This window comes from Paramisgurnus dabryanus, chromosome 10, assembly GCF_030506205.2.
Source record: "Paramisgurnus dabryanus chromosome 10, PD_genome_1.1, whole genome shotgun sequence".
Classification (NCBI taxonomy): domain Eukaryota; kingdom Metazoa; phylum Chordata; class Actinopteri; order Cypriniformes; family Cobitidae; genus Paramisgurnus; species Paramisgurnus dabryanus.
This window is the reverse complement of record NC_133346.1, coordinates 21,605,253-21,622,164: the sequence shown is the minus strand read 5'-3', so window position 1 is coordinate 21,622,164 and position 16,912 is coordinate 21,605,253. Positions and strand designations below refer to the sequence as shown.

The 16,912-nt window shown below is 39.2% G+C and overlaps 3 protein-coding genes across 3 annotated transcripts in view; 2 read left to right on the top strand and 1 right to left on the bottom strand.

Moving 5' to 3' along the window:
- The window catches only part of LOC135779587 (placenta-specific gene 8 protein-like), a 240,060-nt gene that overhangs the window by 218,805 nt on the left and 4,343 nt on the right, over positions 1–16,912 (top strand). The window lies entirely within an intron of this gene.
- Positions 439–6,353, top strand: ppwd1 (peptidylprolyl isomerase domain and WD repeat containing 1). The gene is made up of 11 exons (XM_065290336.2): positions 439–598; positions 790–892; positions 1,161–1,264; positions 1,349–1,469; positions 1,575–2,022; positions 2,193–2,383; positions 3,307–3,496; positions 4,430–4,611; positions 4,695–4,776; positions 5,575–5,757; positions 6,142–6,353. Exons 1-11 carry the CDS (start codon positions 484–486, stop codon positions 6,283–6,285), a joined length of 1,863 nt encoding a protein of 620 aa, XP_065146408.1. The 5' UTR covers positions 439–483; the 3' UTR covers positions 6,286–6,353.
- trim23 (tripartite motif containing 23) lies at positions 6,350–16,218 on the bottom strand. Its single transcript, XM_065290337.1, has 11 exons — positions 16,111–16,218; positions 15,118–15,280; positions 13,926–14,047; positions 13,162–13,440; positions 12,652–12,834; positions 12,350–12,565; positions 11,215–11,349; positions 9,967–10,096; positions 9,330–9,440; positions 8,841–8,965; positions 6,350–8,411 (listed from the first exon to the last, which is right to left on the bottom strand). Exons 1-11 carry the CDS (start codon positions 16,204–16,206, stop codon positions 8,232–8,234), a joined length of 1,740 nt encoding a protein of 579 aa, XP_065146409.1. The 5' UTR covers positions 16,207–16,218; the 3' UTR covers positions 6,350–8,231.

The window sequence follows — 16,912 nt, the reverse complement described above, 5'->3', positions numbered from 1 at the left end:
TGGATTTCACAGATTAAATAAAGATTATCTAATGCTACATTATTTTTGCAGTAAAATACATGAATCACTTCCCTTCTCTCTCATGTCAACTTTTCTCAGTTTTCTCTCAAATTTCTATAAAATTATAGAAATATTTGTGAATCTTGTAACAACAAGGTACTCTAATTGGCCCATTCTTTACCTCGCTGAGAAAAGTATCACGTACAGATGACAACGTCGTTGCGTATTGGCCTGTTGTACCAAATGAGTTAACCAACCTCCACAGAGTCGCAGAGTAAGTTTAAAAACCGTGAAAAATCCAGTCTGGGTTAACAACTTTCTCTCAGGTTTAAACTCTAAATAAGGCGCGTGCACATTAAAGGCTGACGTTCGGATCCTATTCACCTCCTATACTTTAGGCGGCAGTATGTAGTATGAAAGCCGCCCTTACCTTAAAACCACCCGGCACACCACCGAAGAAGAAGTATAAACTTTACGCTAAAAATGGCGTCCGACGGGACCAGCGGTGTTTCAGAAAACAAACGAAAGTTAGAGGAGGATGAAGACGAATGGGTTGGTCCTCTGCCCAGCGAGGCTACACAAACAAAAAAGAAGAAAGGTATTTATTTTATTTTATTGATAAAGTCTTGGCTTCAATTATATGCCGTTGTCTACTTATGCGGGGCATCATAGGCGCCTGTGCTAACTCCAGATGAATGCATGTGTTTATTTTCCACCTTTAACTGAACATATTATTGTATTATGTTAGTATTTCGTTAACACCGAAAGTGATTTGTGTTCTCCTTACAGTTCTTGAGTATGAAAGAGTTTATCTGGACAATTTACCCTCAGCCGCCATGTATGAAAGAAGTTACATGCACAGAGATGTTATAACACACATTGTTTGTACCAAGTAAGTCATCATCACCCTAAACATGATTTTAGTAGATCCCCCTATCAAGGGTAACTTGCATGTACTCATCAGCCTTAATAGATTTTGCTTTGTTAAACCGTGCAACACAGCCATGTCTTTTTAATACAAATATATGCCCTCCCTGACTAAATCATAAAATGGCTAACAACAACAATCTTATTTTGTAATTACATTTGTCAATAATGTGTATGTTTTGATACATAATAGCTCATGTAAACTGATGCAATGCTTACATGTACCATCCCAGAACAGATTTTATCATCACAGCGAGTCAAGACGGCCACGTAAAGTTTTGGAAGAAGAAGGAAGATGAGGGAATAGAGTTTGTAAAGCACTTCCGTAGTCACTTGGGTGAGTTTACTCTGGTGTCCGTCCTGTAACTAGATTTGCTCCTTAAGTGCTGCAAGGGCAAACATCACTTTATTTGGTCTGTAGGTCAGGTCGAGTGCATTTCTGCGAGTGCTGAGGGTGCACTTTGCTGTTCTGTGGGAGATGATCGGGCTATGAAAGTTTTTGATGTCGTCAACTTCGACATGATCAACATGCTTAAACTTGGGTAAAATCTTGATCTTTTTCTTCGATTGGTCAGGCATACAAAAAGCAAACACTATATACATTTTGTTATTTTGTCATAATCTTAAACAAATGTTGTTTATTCTAGCTTCCATCCGGGCCAGTGTGAATGGATTTATAATCCAGGCGATGCCATTTCCACAGTCGCCTGTTCTGAGAAATCAACAGGGAAGATTTTTGTGTACGATGGTCGTGGAGGAAATCAGCCCCTGCACACGTTTGACAAGATGCACAACGCACCGCTGTCTCAAATCCGTCTGAATCCAAAGTATCGCGTCATCGTCTCGGCCGATAAAGCTGGCATGTTGGAATACTGGACGGGGCTCCCGAGTGAATTCAAATTTCCACGACAAGTGCAATGGGAGTTTAAGACGGACACGGACTTGTATGAGTTTGCCAAATGCCAAACATATCCAACCAGCTTGGCCTTCTCTCAAGACGGCAAGAAAATGGCCACAATCGCTGTTGACCGGAAAGTGAGGATTTTCCGTTTCCTGACTGGGAAGTTGATGAGAGTGTTCGACGAATCTTTAACGGTAAATGTGTAATGTCATTTAAAATTTTCTCTTTTTTAATATAATGTGATTTCAATAATTTCAGGGAACACAAGCTTAGAAATAGTCATTACATGAGGAAATACTGGATATGGCTGCACAGAAAAAAAATACACTATCTAATATCATTTTGTTATCTTTGTCATTGGTAGATGTTCACAGAGCTCCAGCAGATGAGGCAGCAGTTGCCTGATATGGAGTTTGGGCGCAGAATGGCTGTAGAGCGAGAACTGGAAAAGGTGGACGGCATCAGACTGACCAGCATCATTTTTGATGAGACCGGACACTTTGTGCTTTACGGCACAATGCTTGGCATCAAGGTCATAAATGTGGAAACTAACAGGTATTCATGTCCGAGCATAAAAATTGGCTGTACTTTCTTAATACGTTTTCTTGGACTAATTTCTTTAGATTACAAAAATATTTTATTTAGATTTTTCTTATAAAAAATGTTTTTGGTCCAAATATTACTAACTTCTCTTCTAAAACAAGTTTTTTTTTTTTGCTTTCTTTTGAACCATTGGATAATCTAGTCCTTTACTATTCTGCCCTACAAACCCAAAGCGCAGTAACTACGCATTTGGTCACAATTGATTAAGGGTTAAAATGGGCTTTGTGAGATCTGATGTGTCTTGTGACAAAGTCTCCCGGTTCAATTTTGTCCCATTTCAGAGAAATGTGTGTGCCAAAATTGCAATAACATGTTTGACTGGCTGGTGCAAAAAACTTTAAGGGTATTTTTCTCGGTTTCAGTGTTTGCGTAGTTACTGCACTTAGCCTTTGTAGGGCAGTGTTGTCTAATGCCAAATTTTCCACTGTGTGGTATGACAACTCCTTTTACTTTGGCTCGTTTTGCTTTTCCACTGCAGTTTAGTACTTTAAAGTTGGTGGGATTATAGACTTAATCATAATTTTTATTTTAAAGTATAGTTCACCCAAAAAATCATTTACTCAAGCCTGTATATATTTGTTCTGCTAAACACAAAGATATTTTGAAGAATGTTTGTAACCAAACAGAGCAGAGGCACCATTCACTTCCATGGCATAATTTTTTTTCCTCTGTTTAAGTTAATGGTGCCCCAGATCTCCTTAGTTCTGCTGAATGCAAATGAAGATATTTTGAAGAATGTTTAAAACAAAGTAATTTATACAGGTTTGAAATAACTTTAGGATGAGTAAATGATGACATAATAAAATTTTTGGTGAACTATCCCTTTAATAGTAGCACTAAACTGACCACTTTCTGCATTGTCATATGTCACTCAGGTGTGTGCGGATCCTGGGGAAACAGGAGAACATTCGTGTGGTGCAGCTGAGTCTGTTTCAAGGTGTAGCTAAGACCATGAAGGCAGCTCCAACCATTGAGATGAAAGCCTCGGACAACCCAGCCTTGCAGAACTACGATTCCGACCCGACCATCTTCTGCACGGCCTTCAAAAAGAATCGTTTTTACATGGTACAGCGTCACTTGTATTTCATAAGTATTTGTCATTTGTGACCCTGGACCACAAAACCATATGGGTAATTTTTTTTATCAGTCACTCCAGGAAAACATGATTATGCGACTGCATGATTCAATGCATAATCAGCCAAAGTCTGCATATTTATGCGGGGGCCGCATTTTTTTAATACGCTGCACTTTAAAATTGCAGATTTCTGCTCCCAAAATATGCGGGGCTTGCATGATTTCATAATCCCTGTATTTTCGTAGCAAAAATTCATATATATATCTTAGCAGAAAGTTAACTTCACACATGCGCAGCCATGTCCCCTGTTGTAATGTGAATGTTAGTAAGTGACATAATTACGTGACGTGAACATCAATGAAAAGCTGCAAACAGTTTTTGCAAGTTCCCGCAATTTCATAACATAAAATTGCATAAATATCCCGCATATTCCATCGCATTTTTTAAGAAAATGTGCCGCAAGATTAACAATATTTGCCTGCAACAATCACGAAAAACAATAAAAGGACTGTTTTATTGAAAGCATAAAGCTTTTCATTGATGAATGGTTTGTTAGGACAGGACTATATTTGGCTGAGATACAACTATTTGAAAAGCGGAATTTGTGGGGGTGCAAAAAAAATCTAAATATTGAGAAAAATCACCTTTTTAAGTTATGCAAATGAAGTCCTTAGCAACACATATTACTAATGATCAATAATTTTTTTATATATATATTTACAAGAGTTAATTTATAAAATATCTTTATGGAACATGATCTTTAATATCCAAATGATTTTTGGCATTTCAAAAAATCTATAATTTTGACCCATACTAAGGATTGTTGGCTATTGCTACAAATATACCTGCTGTGGTATTATGACTGATCACCTTTGTTTTGTTCTAAACCTTAATATTGGATTTTGTTGTTAAATACCTCACAGTTCACAAAGAGAGAGCCGGAGGACACAAAGAGCGCTGAATCAGACCGTGATATCTTTAACGAGAAACCTTCTAAAGAGGAAGTGATGGCGGCCACGCAAGCAGAAGGGCCGAAAAGAGTGTCAGACAGTGCCATCATTCACACCACAATGGGCGACATACACATCAAACTCTTTCCTGTGGAGTATGTGTGTGTTTGTCGTATTTTACAGATTTCAGTTTACAGTCATTGATACATGGATTTTGACATTATCGTTTCCTCCTCAGGTGTCCAAAAACGGTGGAGAACTTTTGCGTTCACAGCAGGAACGGCTACTACAATGGACACATTTTTCATCGTGTCATCAAGGTATGAGGACAGTACACTTGAATTCTGTTATGGGGCTTTTCCATTGCATAGTACCCCACGGTTTGGTTTAGTTTGGGTCAGCTTACTTTTGGGAGCTTTTCCATTAGGTGCAGTACGTGGTATCCGATACATTTTTGTACCACCTCGGTTGGGGTTCCAAGCGACCAGAGCTGATACCAAACGTGACGCGAAAACACTGTAGATCACTGATTGGTCTGAGAGAATCGTCACTACCAGCGTCACCGCTATGATGTTAGCTTTACCTTTAGTGCTAGCTTGCGCTGTCTCGAGCAAACATGTTGTCATCTGTGCTCTGCTATAAGTTCCCAAACTCTGTTTTAGCGATGAAAAACATCCAGAAGAATCAGGGACACCATAACAGTTTTTCCAGACTTGTATTTGGTTGCGGAACATTCGCGACGAGCACGTCAGCATTATATATGCTTAAATGCAACTTCGTACAGAGACAGAGGTAGTGATAAACGCGATATGCAAACATCTATTTGTGGTGGCTAATTTTAATTTTGTGGCGGACTGAGTAATAAATAAATGTATGGGAATGTACAACGACGCTCTCACTTGGATGATGTCACAGCAGTAGGCAGGGCAAATATAACGACACGCCTATAATCCCTCCCACTACGAAGTGATACTAAACTCGACCAAAGTGAGGTGAGCTGACCCGACCCAAACTAAACCGTGGGGTAATATGCAATGGAAAAGTGCCATTAGCTTTGCTTTATATTGAAGTAAGTGAGTTCTAAAGATGCGAGGGATCATCGTCTGTGTGATGTATAGGGCTTCATGATCCAGACCGGTGACCCGACGGGCACAGGCATGGGTGGAGAAAGCATCTGGGGTGGAGAGTTTGAAGATGAGTTTCATGCCACACTGAGACACGATAGACCCTACACCCTCAGTATGGCCAACGGAGGCCCAGGAACCAATGGATCACAGTTCTTCATCACTGTTGTCCCAACTGTAAGACCAGCTAGAAATTACTAGATTCACTATGACATTTCAACATCAAAGTTTTACATTAAAGGCGTAGTGCATGATTTTTGAAAAAAGGAGACGGGCCGAGTACCAAAACACACTTGTAGCCAATCAGCAGTAAGGGGAATGTCTACTGATCTTTCAAAAGAAGGTCCAGATTCTATTGGGGTAGGGGGGCGTGTTTGTTTAGCTGATTTCAGATGTCAACATTAGCTATCAAAGACCATGCAACCCGCCTTTAAAAATGAGCAACACGGACTTCAATCATTCTATGTCACCTTTAAGCCTGGATTTCACAGACAGGGCTTACGTATATCTTCAAATAGTTTGTAAAACAGCCATCTAACCTATCTTGTCCTCTTTACATAGCCATGGTTGGACAACAAGCACACTGTTTTTGGAAGGACCGCTAAAGGTATGGAGGTGGTTCAGAGGATCTCCAATGTTAAAGTCAACCCCAAGACTGACAAGCCATACGAGGACATCAGTATCATAAACATCACAGTCAAATAAATGTCATATCAAAAATTCCAATCTTCTGATTTTGTAAAAAAAAATAAAGTACCTTTTTTAAAAAAAAATTCTCTCCTTTTTGTTAGCGCTGCACCATTGAATAAAAGCCAGGGTTTTCTGTTGTGTTTTAATAGCGTCACATTATTAACGGTTATACAAAAAGCCATCATCAAATCAATAACAAATGTGTGGGTGTGCTTCTCGAAAGGTTTCCAAAACTCACATTAATTAAGAACACAGAAGAGTCTTTCATGACCTCCATCGAGAGAGAGAGAAGAGGATAAGCTTCACTTAAGTACAGTTAGTCAACATTACATAGCAATGAGGAGCGATGCATCTCTGCTGAAAGAACGCATTGCTGGTCTTTACTGGTTTAGGATGATCATCTTGTGGTCAAACCAACCGAAAGACTGGCAAATCATCTTATTTTTAAAGGATGGGTTTGAAAAATGAATACCGATCATTTATAATATAGCATTACATACAGCCAACCTTAAAGGAACAGTATGTAAGAAATGTATATAAAGTAATCATTAAATGGCCCTGAAATGTCACTAGACAATAAGAAATAATTTTCATTTCAAATACTTATATCACTGACAACATTGGTCTAGCCAGGATATTATCATTTAAAAAGTGGAGTTGCAGCCCTCAACTGATGTTTATGTTGTCATGTTGTGCATTGGCCACCAGCTGTGTGATTGCAGTACCAGTTTTAGCCACACGTTTTGTGATTGCAATACCAGTTTTGGCCACAATCCTACATACTGTTCCTTTAAATGTGTACAATAACAACAGCATTGAAATACTTGTTTCGAGAGGACGTATGATGTCCTCAGCCGTATATTAATAAGCAGTGTGCGGATAGGACGAATAAGTTTGTGTTTATGTACGTCACAGCTGAAGATGAGACAAAATGAGAACTACAATCCTCCTAAAAAATATAAATAATCAGTAACCCACATCCATCTCTCCAAACATGGTGAAAATACACCTGCGCCCATGCATTAGTTTTAAGACCACTAGATACATTTAAATAAATATTTACAGTCAAAACTATTCACGATAGAAATAAAAAATGGATTGGGGGGACTCGTTTACCCCAAAAGCAAAACTATTCATATTTTTATATTGTGACATTTTATGACAAATGAATAGTTCATACTAAAATGAAAATTCGTCATTATTAACTTACCCTGGAACCAGTGTCAGTTTCAATATTCTGTTGAACACGGAGATATTTGAATAAATTACGGTACGCACGCAATAGTTGACGATACCTACTGAGTTCTAGTAGGAAAACAAACATTACGAAAGTACCATCAACTGTGTGCTCACCGTAATTTATTAAAATATCTTTTGAGTTCAACAGAATAAAGAAACTCATACAGGTTTAGGACAACATGAGCATGAGTAAATAATGACAAGATTTACATTATTGGCTGAGCTATCCCTCTAGGCATTTCATTTTCCAGACATTTGCCTCTATACACGTTCGAAACACCATTAAGTGTACCCTATTACTAACTACCTAACAAAAACAAATAATTGACCTTGAAAATAATAATAATAGCGTTGACCAAATATTAAACTTCTACATTTTGACGTGAGGGACAATAAGTTTACTCATGTTAACTAAACGTGTGCTGATCTATCGAAAGCTACGGTGCCAAACTGTCCATTACAACAGAAAATAATCCGACTCATCCAAAAAAAAGAGCAAAACTATTTTCTGTGACAGATTTACTCACATCTAACCCAGAATATTTCTTTGAAATGTCTTATATGACCAGTTTTTGAACACACCATTAAGCGCACACTGCAGTAAGTCTACTAGTGAATGATGGTAGAGTGTGATGATGAAGGTTAATGCGAGCGATGTGCAAATGACACGGACAGGCTCGGATTCGGGGTTGAAGTCATTTTCAAGTCTTTTGAGGGTCCCCTCAGGCCACATCCAAGACCCCAGCGGCCACCAGCTGGCGTGAGAGCCAGTCCAGCCCCTCGTGCAGACCCATGCCGCTGCGGGCGTCGCAGCCTTGGATGTGCCAGCTGCGGCCGCAGCACAGTTTGTGCAAGCTCAGGAGTTCAGTCATCTCCTCTACGGACACGGCACCGGGGACGTCCTACAGAGAGTCAAATTAGATATGATTCCAATTACAGAAAACATTTTAGTAGCGGTGGCAGATACATCGGTAAAGTAACCAAACAATCTGACACGCGTGGTGAAATTACTTTATCTGTCAAATTCGAATCTGAACGGTTGACTTTACACAACCTCCAGGTGTCTTTACAAGACAAAAACGATTTTCATCAGTCTGGAAACAAAGTCATGTTTGATTCGAAAGGATTTTCCTAAATGTGTCATGTAAGTGCCATCAAATCTTTGCTTTTTGTTAAAACTTAGTAGCAAGTGAAGTAGGTATCTGTGAGATGTGAGAAATTTAAAAATCTATATGTAATAAGTTTTGAATGGACAGAAATTATGATTACAATTTATTTTTTCCAAATTTACATCCTTCTGTTCCTGAATGATACCAGAGCCCACCTCTCACCTGTTTGTTAGCAAAGATGAGCAGCAGAGCATCCCTGAGCTCTTTCTCTGTTAGCAGCTTGGCTAGCTCACTGTGAGACTCCATCAGCCGATCTCTATGACAGCTGTCAATCACAAACACCACCGCTAGAAGAAATGATAAAAGACTTGTTGTTAAAAATAGCATGCATGCTTTTACCATTTTTTCCTGTATGTGTACAGTATGCTTATCTCCCTTATGGGGAGAAAAAAATGCATTATGCAATCTGAGAAAACTAGTGAGTATTGTATCCCAAAATGCAATGCACTTTTTTTTACTTCATTTCATCAATGATTAAACTACGAACATGAGAATTGTGTTTAATTCTGTGATGGCACATGCTTTAAATATGCAAAAAAGTAAGGTCATGTGTTGTACAAATGTTTACTGTTACATATATCACAATAAAAAAACAGTATGTGTTTGATAATACTGGTACTGTGAAAGAGATGCATGTGTGTGCTGCAGTACCTTGTGTGTTGAGATAGTAGTGTTTCCACAGCGGCCGGAGTTTATGCTTGCCACCCACATCCCAAATGGTGAACTTCAGATTTTTGTATTCAACGGTTTCTACATTGAAACCTTAAATAAACAAAGTAATAAGTAATTAATCGGTTATAAAGCCTGATTTATAATTCTGTGTTGGATCAACAACGTAGCCCCTGCGCGGTAGGCTACATGGCAGTTTTGATTTGTGAATAATTATCGCATTTTCCGAACTATAAGTCACACTTTTTTTCAGTTTGGCTGGTCCTGCGACTTATAGTCAGGTGCGACTTGTAAGTCAGTATAAATTAATTTTGACATTTTCCAGTGATGTGGAATGACGAGGCTGCAAACTTGATGCGCGTTGGCTTGTTCTGTTCATTTAGCCTTATTCAGCCTTCCAGGTGTGTTTTTTTGACCTGGGAGGGGGGTTCTAGCAGACCAATCCCAGTGCTTGCAGCCTGCTTATAATTGACGCATTGTTTGGAGTACACGTGAGGCTTTGTGGTGCTATGGTCCAATGCAGAAGTATAAACCAGGCTTAACTTTGCAACCAATAAATCCATCCAGTTTACATTAGTGTGCATTTACAAAAAAAATTATATATACTGTAAGTGGATACCTATGGTCGGTATGGGCTGCATAAACTCATCTTGCTTCAGTTTGAAGAGAATGGTTGTTTTGCCAGCCCCATCTAAGCCCAGAGTGACAACCCGGATCTCCATCTTTGGGCCAATGTGTACACGGTTATCCTGAAAGAAAGACAGATTCTCTAGTTATATGTTCAGACTTTAAAAGCACATGACAAACAACATTGCTTTTAATGGGGATTAACCTAAAACACTTTGGGGCTGTTTCCCGGACAGGGATTAGACTAGTCCTAGACTAAAATAAATGTAAGAGCTGTCCAAACTAAAAACAACTTGCACTGACATATCTTAAAATACATCAGTACCCTTTGTTTTGCCTCAAAATGCACACAAGTAAAGTTTTTAGTAAGACATGTTTGTTAAAACTAGTTATATTTCCTAATTAAACTTAAGGGGATCGCACACCGGCCGCGCCGCGCCATTCTAAATCAACTGAACACATTGTTTTCTATGAGTAAACGCACACCGGCGCCGCCAAGTGGCGCCTGTCCGAGTGTCCGCGCTGCCCAGCTGTGACTCAGGAAGTTGCTCAAATCCCTGTCGCGCCACACAGCGCCACTCACATAGTTTAACATTAAATAACATCATATTTGTCCCAAATCATTAACGATTAACATTGGCTGCTAACGTATATTTTGCATTTTGAAGTAGATGCTATCTGACGAAGCTCGTGATATTTAATGTGCACTTCCGGTTTACAATACCTCCGAGTTGTCATAGACGCGACTCGACGCAACGCTGAGCTGACTCTCCATAACTCCACAAGTTTCTCCTCCTGCTGTACAGTCTACCTGGCTCTTTTTGACATTTGTTTGCATTGATTTGTTGTTGTCGCACTAATTGCATCATCGGGTTCTATGCTTCTATTGGTTCTCTGCCGGATGTCATGGGAAGATGTCATAGGAAGATGTCAGGATTGTGTCTCAAAATTTCGGACACTGCCAGAATTTTGTCGGAGAATAATTTTGATCAAAACGGTCATTAATAGCGATCAAAGACGGCAGATTTTAGCCTAGGATTCCAAGAATCTTTTAGAATTTCTAAATTGTGGCTGAAATCTGACAATGTGGGCACCGGGCTGTAGTTGCTTAAGTACAGCCTTCTGTAAATTCATCCACTTTAAAGCAAAGCTACTAAAAAAGACAAAAACTCACTGATTAACCTGACCAATTGAATAGGTTGTTGGAAGTCAAGTTGACCATCCCGTACAATAATAGTACCTTTGTAAAAGTAACAGGGATGCCTGCATCCAGTTGAATGTGATCGGCTAGTTCTGTAAACTGCTGCTGTTGTTTCTGTAGTGTCTCTAGTAGCCTGTTGATCTCCTGCTTTGCCAAAACCACCCTGCAATCATCCTGGTGAAAAAACAACAACAAATCAAACTCAACTTGAAGTACTGTTTATGATGCAACATTAACGGTACATTCAAATGGGGTGTTGATGCCTGATGGGGGGCATGTATGAAGCTGAGTGCTGGTTTAGGTACAACAGCCAATCACACTGGACCACACAACACAAAAAAGTGGCTTTTAACAGCTAGTTTGTGATTAGCAATTGGCTAGTTTCTGCGTTAGGATATTCTCTTAAAGGCAATCTGAAACCATACCAATAACATGACGTGAAAGACCCACAAATCAGTAAATTAACCCATTTTAAGTAAACGAAAAGTATCAACACCAACACCCCATATTAAATAGTGAATGACATTCGATCTAGGTATGTAACAATTAATCGTTTAGTTTTCATCTCCGACATCACTTGCCGCCCCCCAACAGTGTTGCTGCACAGAGGCGCGTCTGCACCGTACAACACTTAATCAACTATTTCGGCAATAAACTGACGTTCGTTGGATGATATTGGTTCTAATCCGATCTGATATCAGACCTAAAGAAAGAGAATTTGTGCCTGCTGCAGACACTTCAAAGGGGTTTATGATAAAAGAGATGCTTTCGTTTGCCAGATACTCGCTTATTCTCATGTATAATCAGCTTTTAGTGTCAAGTTAGTATCTTGTGAGTATTTTGTGAACGTGAGCATCTCTTTTATCATAAACCCTTTTGACGCGTGTGCAGCAGGCACCTATTTTGAAATGACGGATGATGCACATGACTTACATGATGCAACTAACACATATTTTGAAATGAGGAGCAACACACATGACACTCTGACACATTTCAAATTTGCGTCTCTCGGTAGAGAAGTCACAGGCCACCACTGTTGACACGAGTAACTAAAATGTTTGTTTTGTGATATGACATCCACACATCTAGTGGTCAGTATAAATCAAAGATAAACTGACATATCGGTCAACACAAAAACACAATTAAGAAAACTTTAAAGCAAATTCGTCTGTACCTGTTGCAGTGTCCTCTCACAGTGCAGACAGGCTGTAGACACCTGCGATAGTAAGATGGTCATGTCCTCCTGCTGTTGTCGAAGCCAGATTAGCCTCTCGCGAACATGAGCGTCCACAACACTTAGAGCCATTTCCTCCTGACGGCACAGAGTCTCGTGCAGATCGGCAAAGTAAGCACGGACACAGGATCGGGCACTTTCCGCCGTTCCTGGCACCTGAATGAAAACCCAGGAAAAAATGTGCGTTGTGTGACTCCTGGCATTAGCACTTAGCAAAAAGCAAAAATAAATTGTGCTCGTACATGTTCAGTATGTGACATGCCCATGCTGTCTTCCACAATCTGCTCTCCTCCTTCAATATGCTGCACAATGCCCACCAGCTTCCTGGAGTAGTCAGAGACTTCCTCTGTGAACGTACGGATGCAGTGTGCCATGTCCAGGATGGAGGCTCGGATCTGGTTGGCTTCGGCCTCTAGAACGGCATGCTTTAAAAAAGTTCAGAATATTTATGTAAACAGAAAACTCAAAGAGGACTTGATATAATCCATTTTATTCATAAAAGCATTCTGACTGCTTTTAGTTACAACCTAAAGTTAGCACAGGGTAAAAATTTATTTACAATAAAACAGTAGTGAGCAGGATTTTAACTAACATATTGCAAATCAAAATCAAAGTAAGCTGGACCAATAACCAACCATAAATATAACCATACTTACAAAGACTTTCAGGGTTGTTATCAGGATAATAAATGAGATTGTAGTTATTAAGAATATCAACAATTTCTCAGATGGAAATAAAAGCAAATTTTGTACCTTGTGCCCTTGATGTTTTCCATACTCCTTGCACACGCAGCACATGAGCGGCCCTGGCTGGCATCCATCTTCCAGGCAGACAAACTCAATGGCATGCACCTGGTGCTGTGGGCAGAGCATTTTCTCATGAGGCTTGTCTGCCAGGGGTACACGACGGTGTTTGGCCAGCGTACGGGTGGAGTGGGTGAGCTGAGAGCACTCGGCACACAGGTGCGTAGCACACACAGTGCAGTACATGGAGGCGGTATGACTCTCATCTTCATCACAGCGGATTATGCACTAATGGAGATCAAGAAGAAATCAAACTGTTTAAAGGAACAGTATGTAAGAAATTTATACCAATTAACCATAAAATGGCCCTGATATGTCATTAGACATTAATAAATCATTTTCATTTCAAATACTTATATCACTGACAACAGTGGTCTGGCCAAGATATTGTCAATTAAAAAGTGGAGTTGCAGCCCTCAACTGATGTTAATGTTGTCATTTTGTGTATTGGCCACCAGTTGTGTGATTGCAGTACCAGTTTTAGCCACAAGTTTTGTGATTGCAATACCAGTTTCGGGCACAATCCTACACACTGTTCCTTTAAGTCGACATGAAATCCAAACTGGTAAGCACTTTTGTTTAGACAGATGTGTTTGAAATTAATAACCAAACTTATTAACAAGCTCTACTTTTGATTTATAATGGGAGTGGCTTGAATACTGCGTTTATCAGCAATTTTACAGATTTTGCTGTGATAGAAAATGTACTCTAACCTCTCCCATGTCTCGCAGGGCGTCCTCCGACATGCCCGACTGATTAGTGGCACCATTCTGTAGCCGTTCAAGCAACTCCAGCAGAGCAAAGTTCTTTTTTAAACCCCAAACACCCGAATCACCTGGAGATAAATTGAGAAACACAGAGGCACAGGGACGTTTTTACACTACAGAACGCATTAATATTGTAAATGTGCTGTTAATGTAACAAGTTAATTTACATATTTGAATGTAAAAAAATTAGAAAGTTAAAGGTTCCAAAGAATGCATTGAAATAATATGTTAAATTGATCTTTAATATTTACATAGAAGGTATGTAACTTTTATTAAGTGCAAAAATTATCCAGAAATGTTTTTAAATTTAATATTTGGAAAGGAGCTCTGCTCTGATTGGCTCTGCGGCTCATGCCAGTAGCTCACATTAGTAAACATTTTGGGGCGTACATCTCGACTGTTACATCACAGTCAATGTTATGTTGAGATTGGCCTGTTTTCCAGCCGTCTTTTGCATGCACAAGATTTACATAAGAATGAAAAAACAAATGCGTTTGAGGCTCACAATATGTCATTACCATGCACAGAACTCATTATTCATCTTTCTTTTTTGGCTCCTTTAACCAGTGTTTGTAATAAATAAAAGCATGCAGCTGAAATAAATGCATTGTTATACAAATTCTGCGTGCACACCACCATAACTTTGTCGCGATGGGTCGCAAATCTCTTTCAATTAAGTCATTAGGAGTTACAAATGAGTTAGCAATAACTATAAACAAATGAGTAAAGCCAGGAGTATAGTTTGTTTTTACGTGTGCACAAACGTACGTACACACAGCCTTGCAAAGCATAGTTTATTTGACTTGTACTCGTATACACATACGTTCCACATATGCGCATAAATACAAACAAAATCCTGGCCTACATACTACATTCTCCTCTATGCACATGCGCGACCGATGCATACAGAAGTCGTGAGGCGGTACGTGGTGGAAAAGTTGCTATAATGCATTTAAATTTTACCTCACTTACCGACTATACACACTTACACACTATACTGGTTTCTTATTTCTCTACTGTTTGTGCTCAAATGCATTTCTGTATAGCATAAATTCTGGGCACAAATGCAGAATTGTGAATAGTGCTATAGTAATAAATGTGAAATATTAATCTAATGATGATAAAAAACAAGACTCACCCAGCTCAGTGACCTGTCTGTCAAACGGGCAACGCACCGCCCTTCCATGAAGAGGCAGTCGGGTCAAACAGTCATGACACACGGTGTGTCCGCACAGCAGCAGCCGCGGTACTTTATCACCTTGTAGTGAAAACACATCTTCACACACACCGCACTCCAACACCTGATAAACAAAACACAAACACACAAATAAAATCTGTTAAAGTTCCTAAATCACAGTCTGAGAGCAATGCAAGTTGCTTTCGATAAACACATCTGTCAAATGCAAAAATTTCAATCAAATTAAAACAATAGCTCAATAGGCTGAGTATTTAGTTACCAGCACAGATGTTATGGGTGTTCGAATATACATATACTGATACAAAAAGGTGTATATTTGCAATGCACTGCAAGTCATTTATAAAAGCAAATGTATAACATTTTTAAAGGTTTTCTTTGAAGTATCTCTTTTTATATTTAATGCAAACAAGTGCAGGCTATAAATGTTAAATGTGTGACGTAAATGAATAGTTTAGCCCAAAAACTAAATGTAATTTGATCAGTGAATATTTATCAAACCTAATCTCGTTCCCTTATAAATAAATCATTTTGTGTAATAGGCAGAAAGAAAAGCGGATATTTATATAATGACAGACTCCGCATTGTTAGACATAATTTTTTTTAGGTTGCAAGGGCTCGTACAAGTTGAGCAGCTAGCTTATCAAGCTAGCCCATCTAGTACCACTTATGTCAAAACTGCACAGTTGTCAGTTCATTACACAATTGTAAACTTATGGGTAAATGTGTCAAGAGCTTTCAAACGAGTCGAGTGTGTAAGGCAGCACGTTAAATACAGAGAGCGAAATGCTAGTTTTGAATGTTCATCATTAGCGTGCTAACGCCCTGCAGCGGCTGACTGAACTCCTTCAATGCAACCCAATAAAATATCCTTCTGATGATTTCTTACAAGCCAGACATGTTATTTAGATTACATTCACGACAATTGTAACACACCTTTACCGCATTACTGCCGGTGGCCCGGCCATGTCTAACACACGGCTCCATCGATGCGGCGCTCGTCTGTTTATTTACACCCACAGAGGCGGCCATCCTCGGACTCAACCATTTGTTGACACATGGGTGTGCTTAAAAGATTGTGATTTGGGCGGTTATAAGTTATTGCACTACAGAAAAAATTATCTATCTACAGAATTACACTGGGCTCTAAAAATTTAGTGGTATACTGCATTTTTGGTCTATGTCGGAATGATGTTACCACTTCTTGTCACTTTCTCCACCCCATATTACAATGGATGATTCCGTCAGCTGTTTCGACTTCATACGGGCCTACGCAGACCGTTTGACACATGACATCAAAGTAACGCGAGAGCGTCTCGAAAGCACATGCTCTAGAATCGCTCTCGCGGTACTTAGAAATAGACTGTGATCAGTCTGCGCAGACCGTTATGAGGTACAATGAATACTGAATGTTTAAAAGATTATTCTCTTTATTTTTTATAATTACTATAAATTTAAAATACATTAATTGGAATCGTCATCGAGCATATAATAAAAAATAGGTATCTTAATACAAAAATTCCCTTAAAGGGCTTTCACAAGACTTTTTTAAGATGGCATATCTAAGATGACGTTCTAGCTCAAAATACCCCACAGATAATTTATTATAACATGTTAAAATTGCCACTTTGTAGATGTTAGCAAAAATTTGCCGTTTTGGGGTGTGTCCTTTTAAATGCAAATGAGCTGATCTATGCACTAAATGGCAGTGCTGTGGTTGGATAGTGCAGATTAAGGG

What these genes read in the sequence shown, in the direction of transcription:
- ppwd1 (XM_065290336.2), top strand. Translation starts at nt 484, where the DNA reads ATGGCGTCCGACGGGACCAGCGGTGTTTCAGAAAACAAACGAAAGTTA. An exon ending in GCACTTCCGTAGTCACTTGG is followed by an intron (nt 1,265 to 1,348) that starts GTGAGTTTACTC and finishes TTTGGTCTGTAG; the next exon opens with GTCAGGTCGAGTGCATTTCT. An exon ending in ATCAAACTCTTTCCTGTGGA is followed by an intron (nt 4,612 to 4,694) that starts GTATGTGTGTGT and finishes TTTCCTCCTCAG; the next exon opens with GTGTCCAAAAACGGTGGAGA.
- trim23 (XM_065290337.1), bottom strand. Translation starts at nt 16,206, where the DNA reads ATGGCCGCCTCTGTGGGTGTAAATAAACAGACGAGCGCCGCATCGATG. An exon ending in CCCTGCGAGACATGGGAGAG is followed by an intron (nt 13,441 to 13,925) that starts GTTAGAGTACAT and finishes GATCTCCATTAG; the next exon opens with TGCATAATCCGCTGTGATGA. An exon ending in GCATGTCACATACTGAACAT is followed by an intron (nt 12,566 to 12,651) that starts GTACGAGCACAA and finishes GTTTTCATTCAG; the next exon opens with GTGCCAGGAACGGCGGAAAG.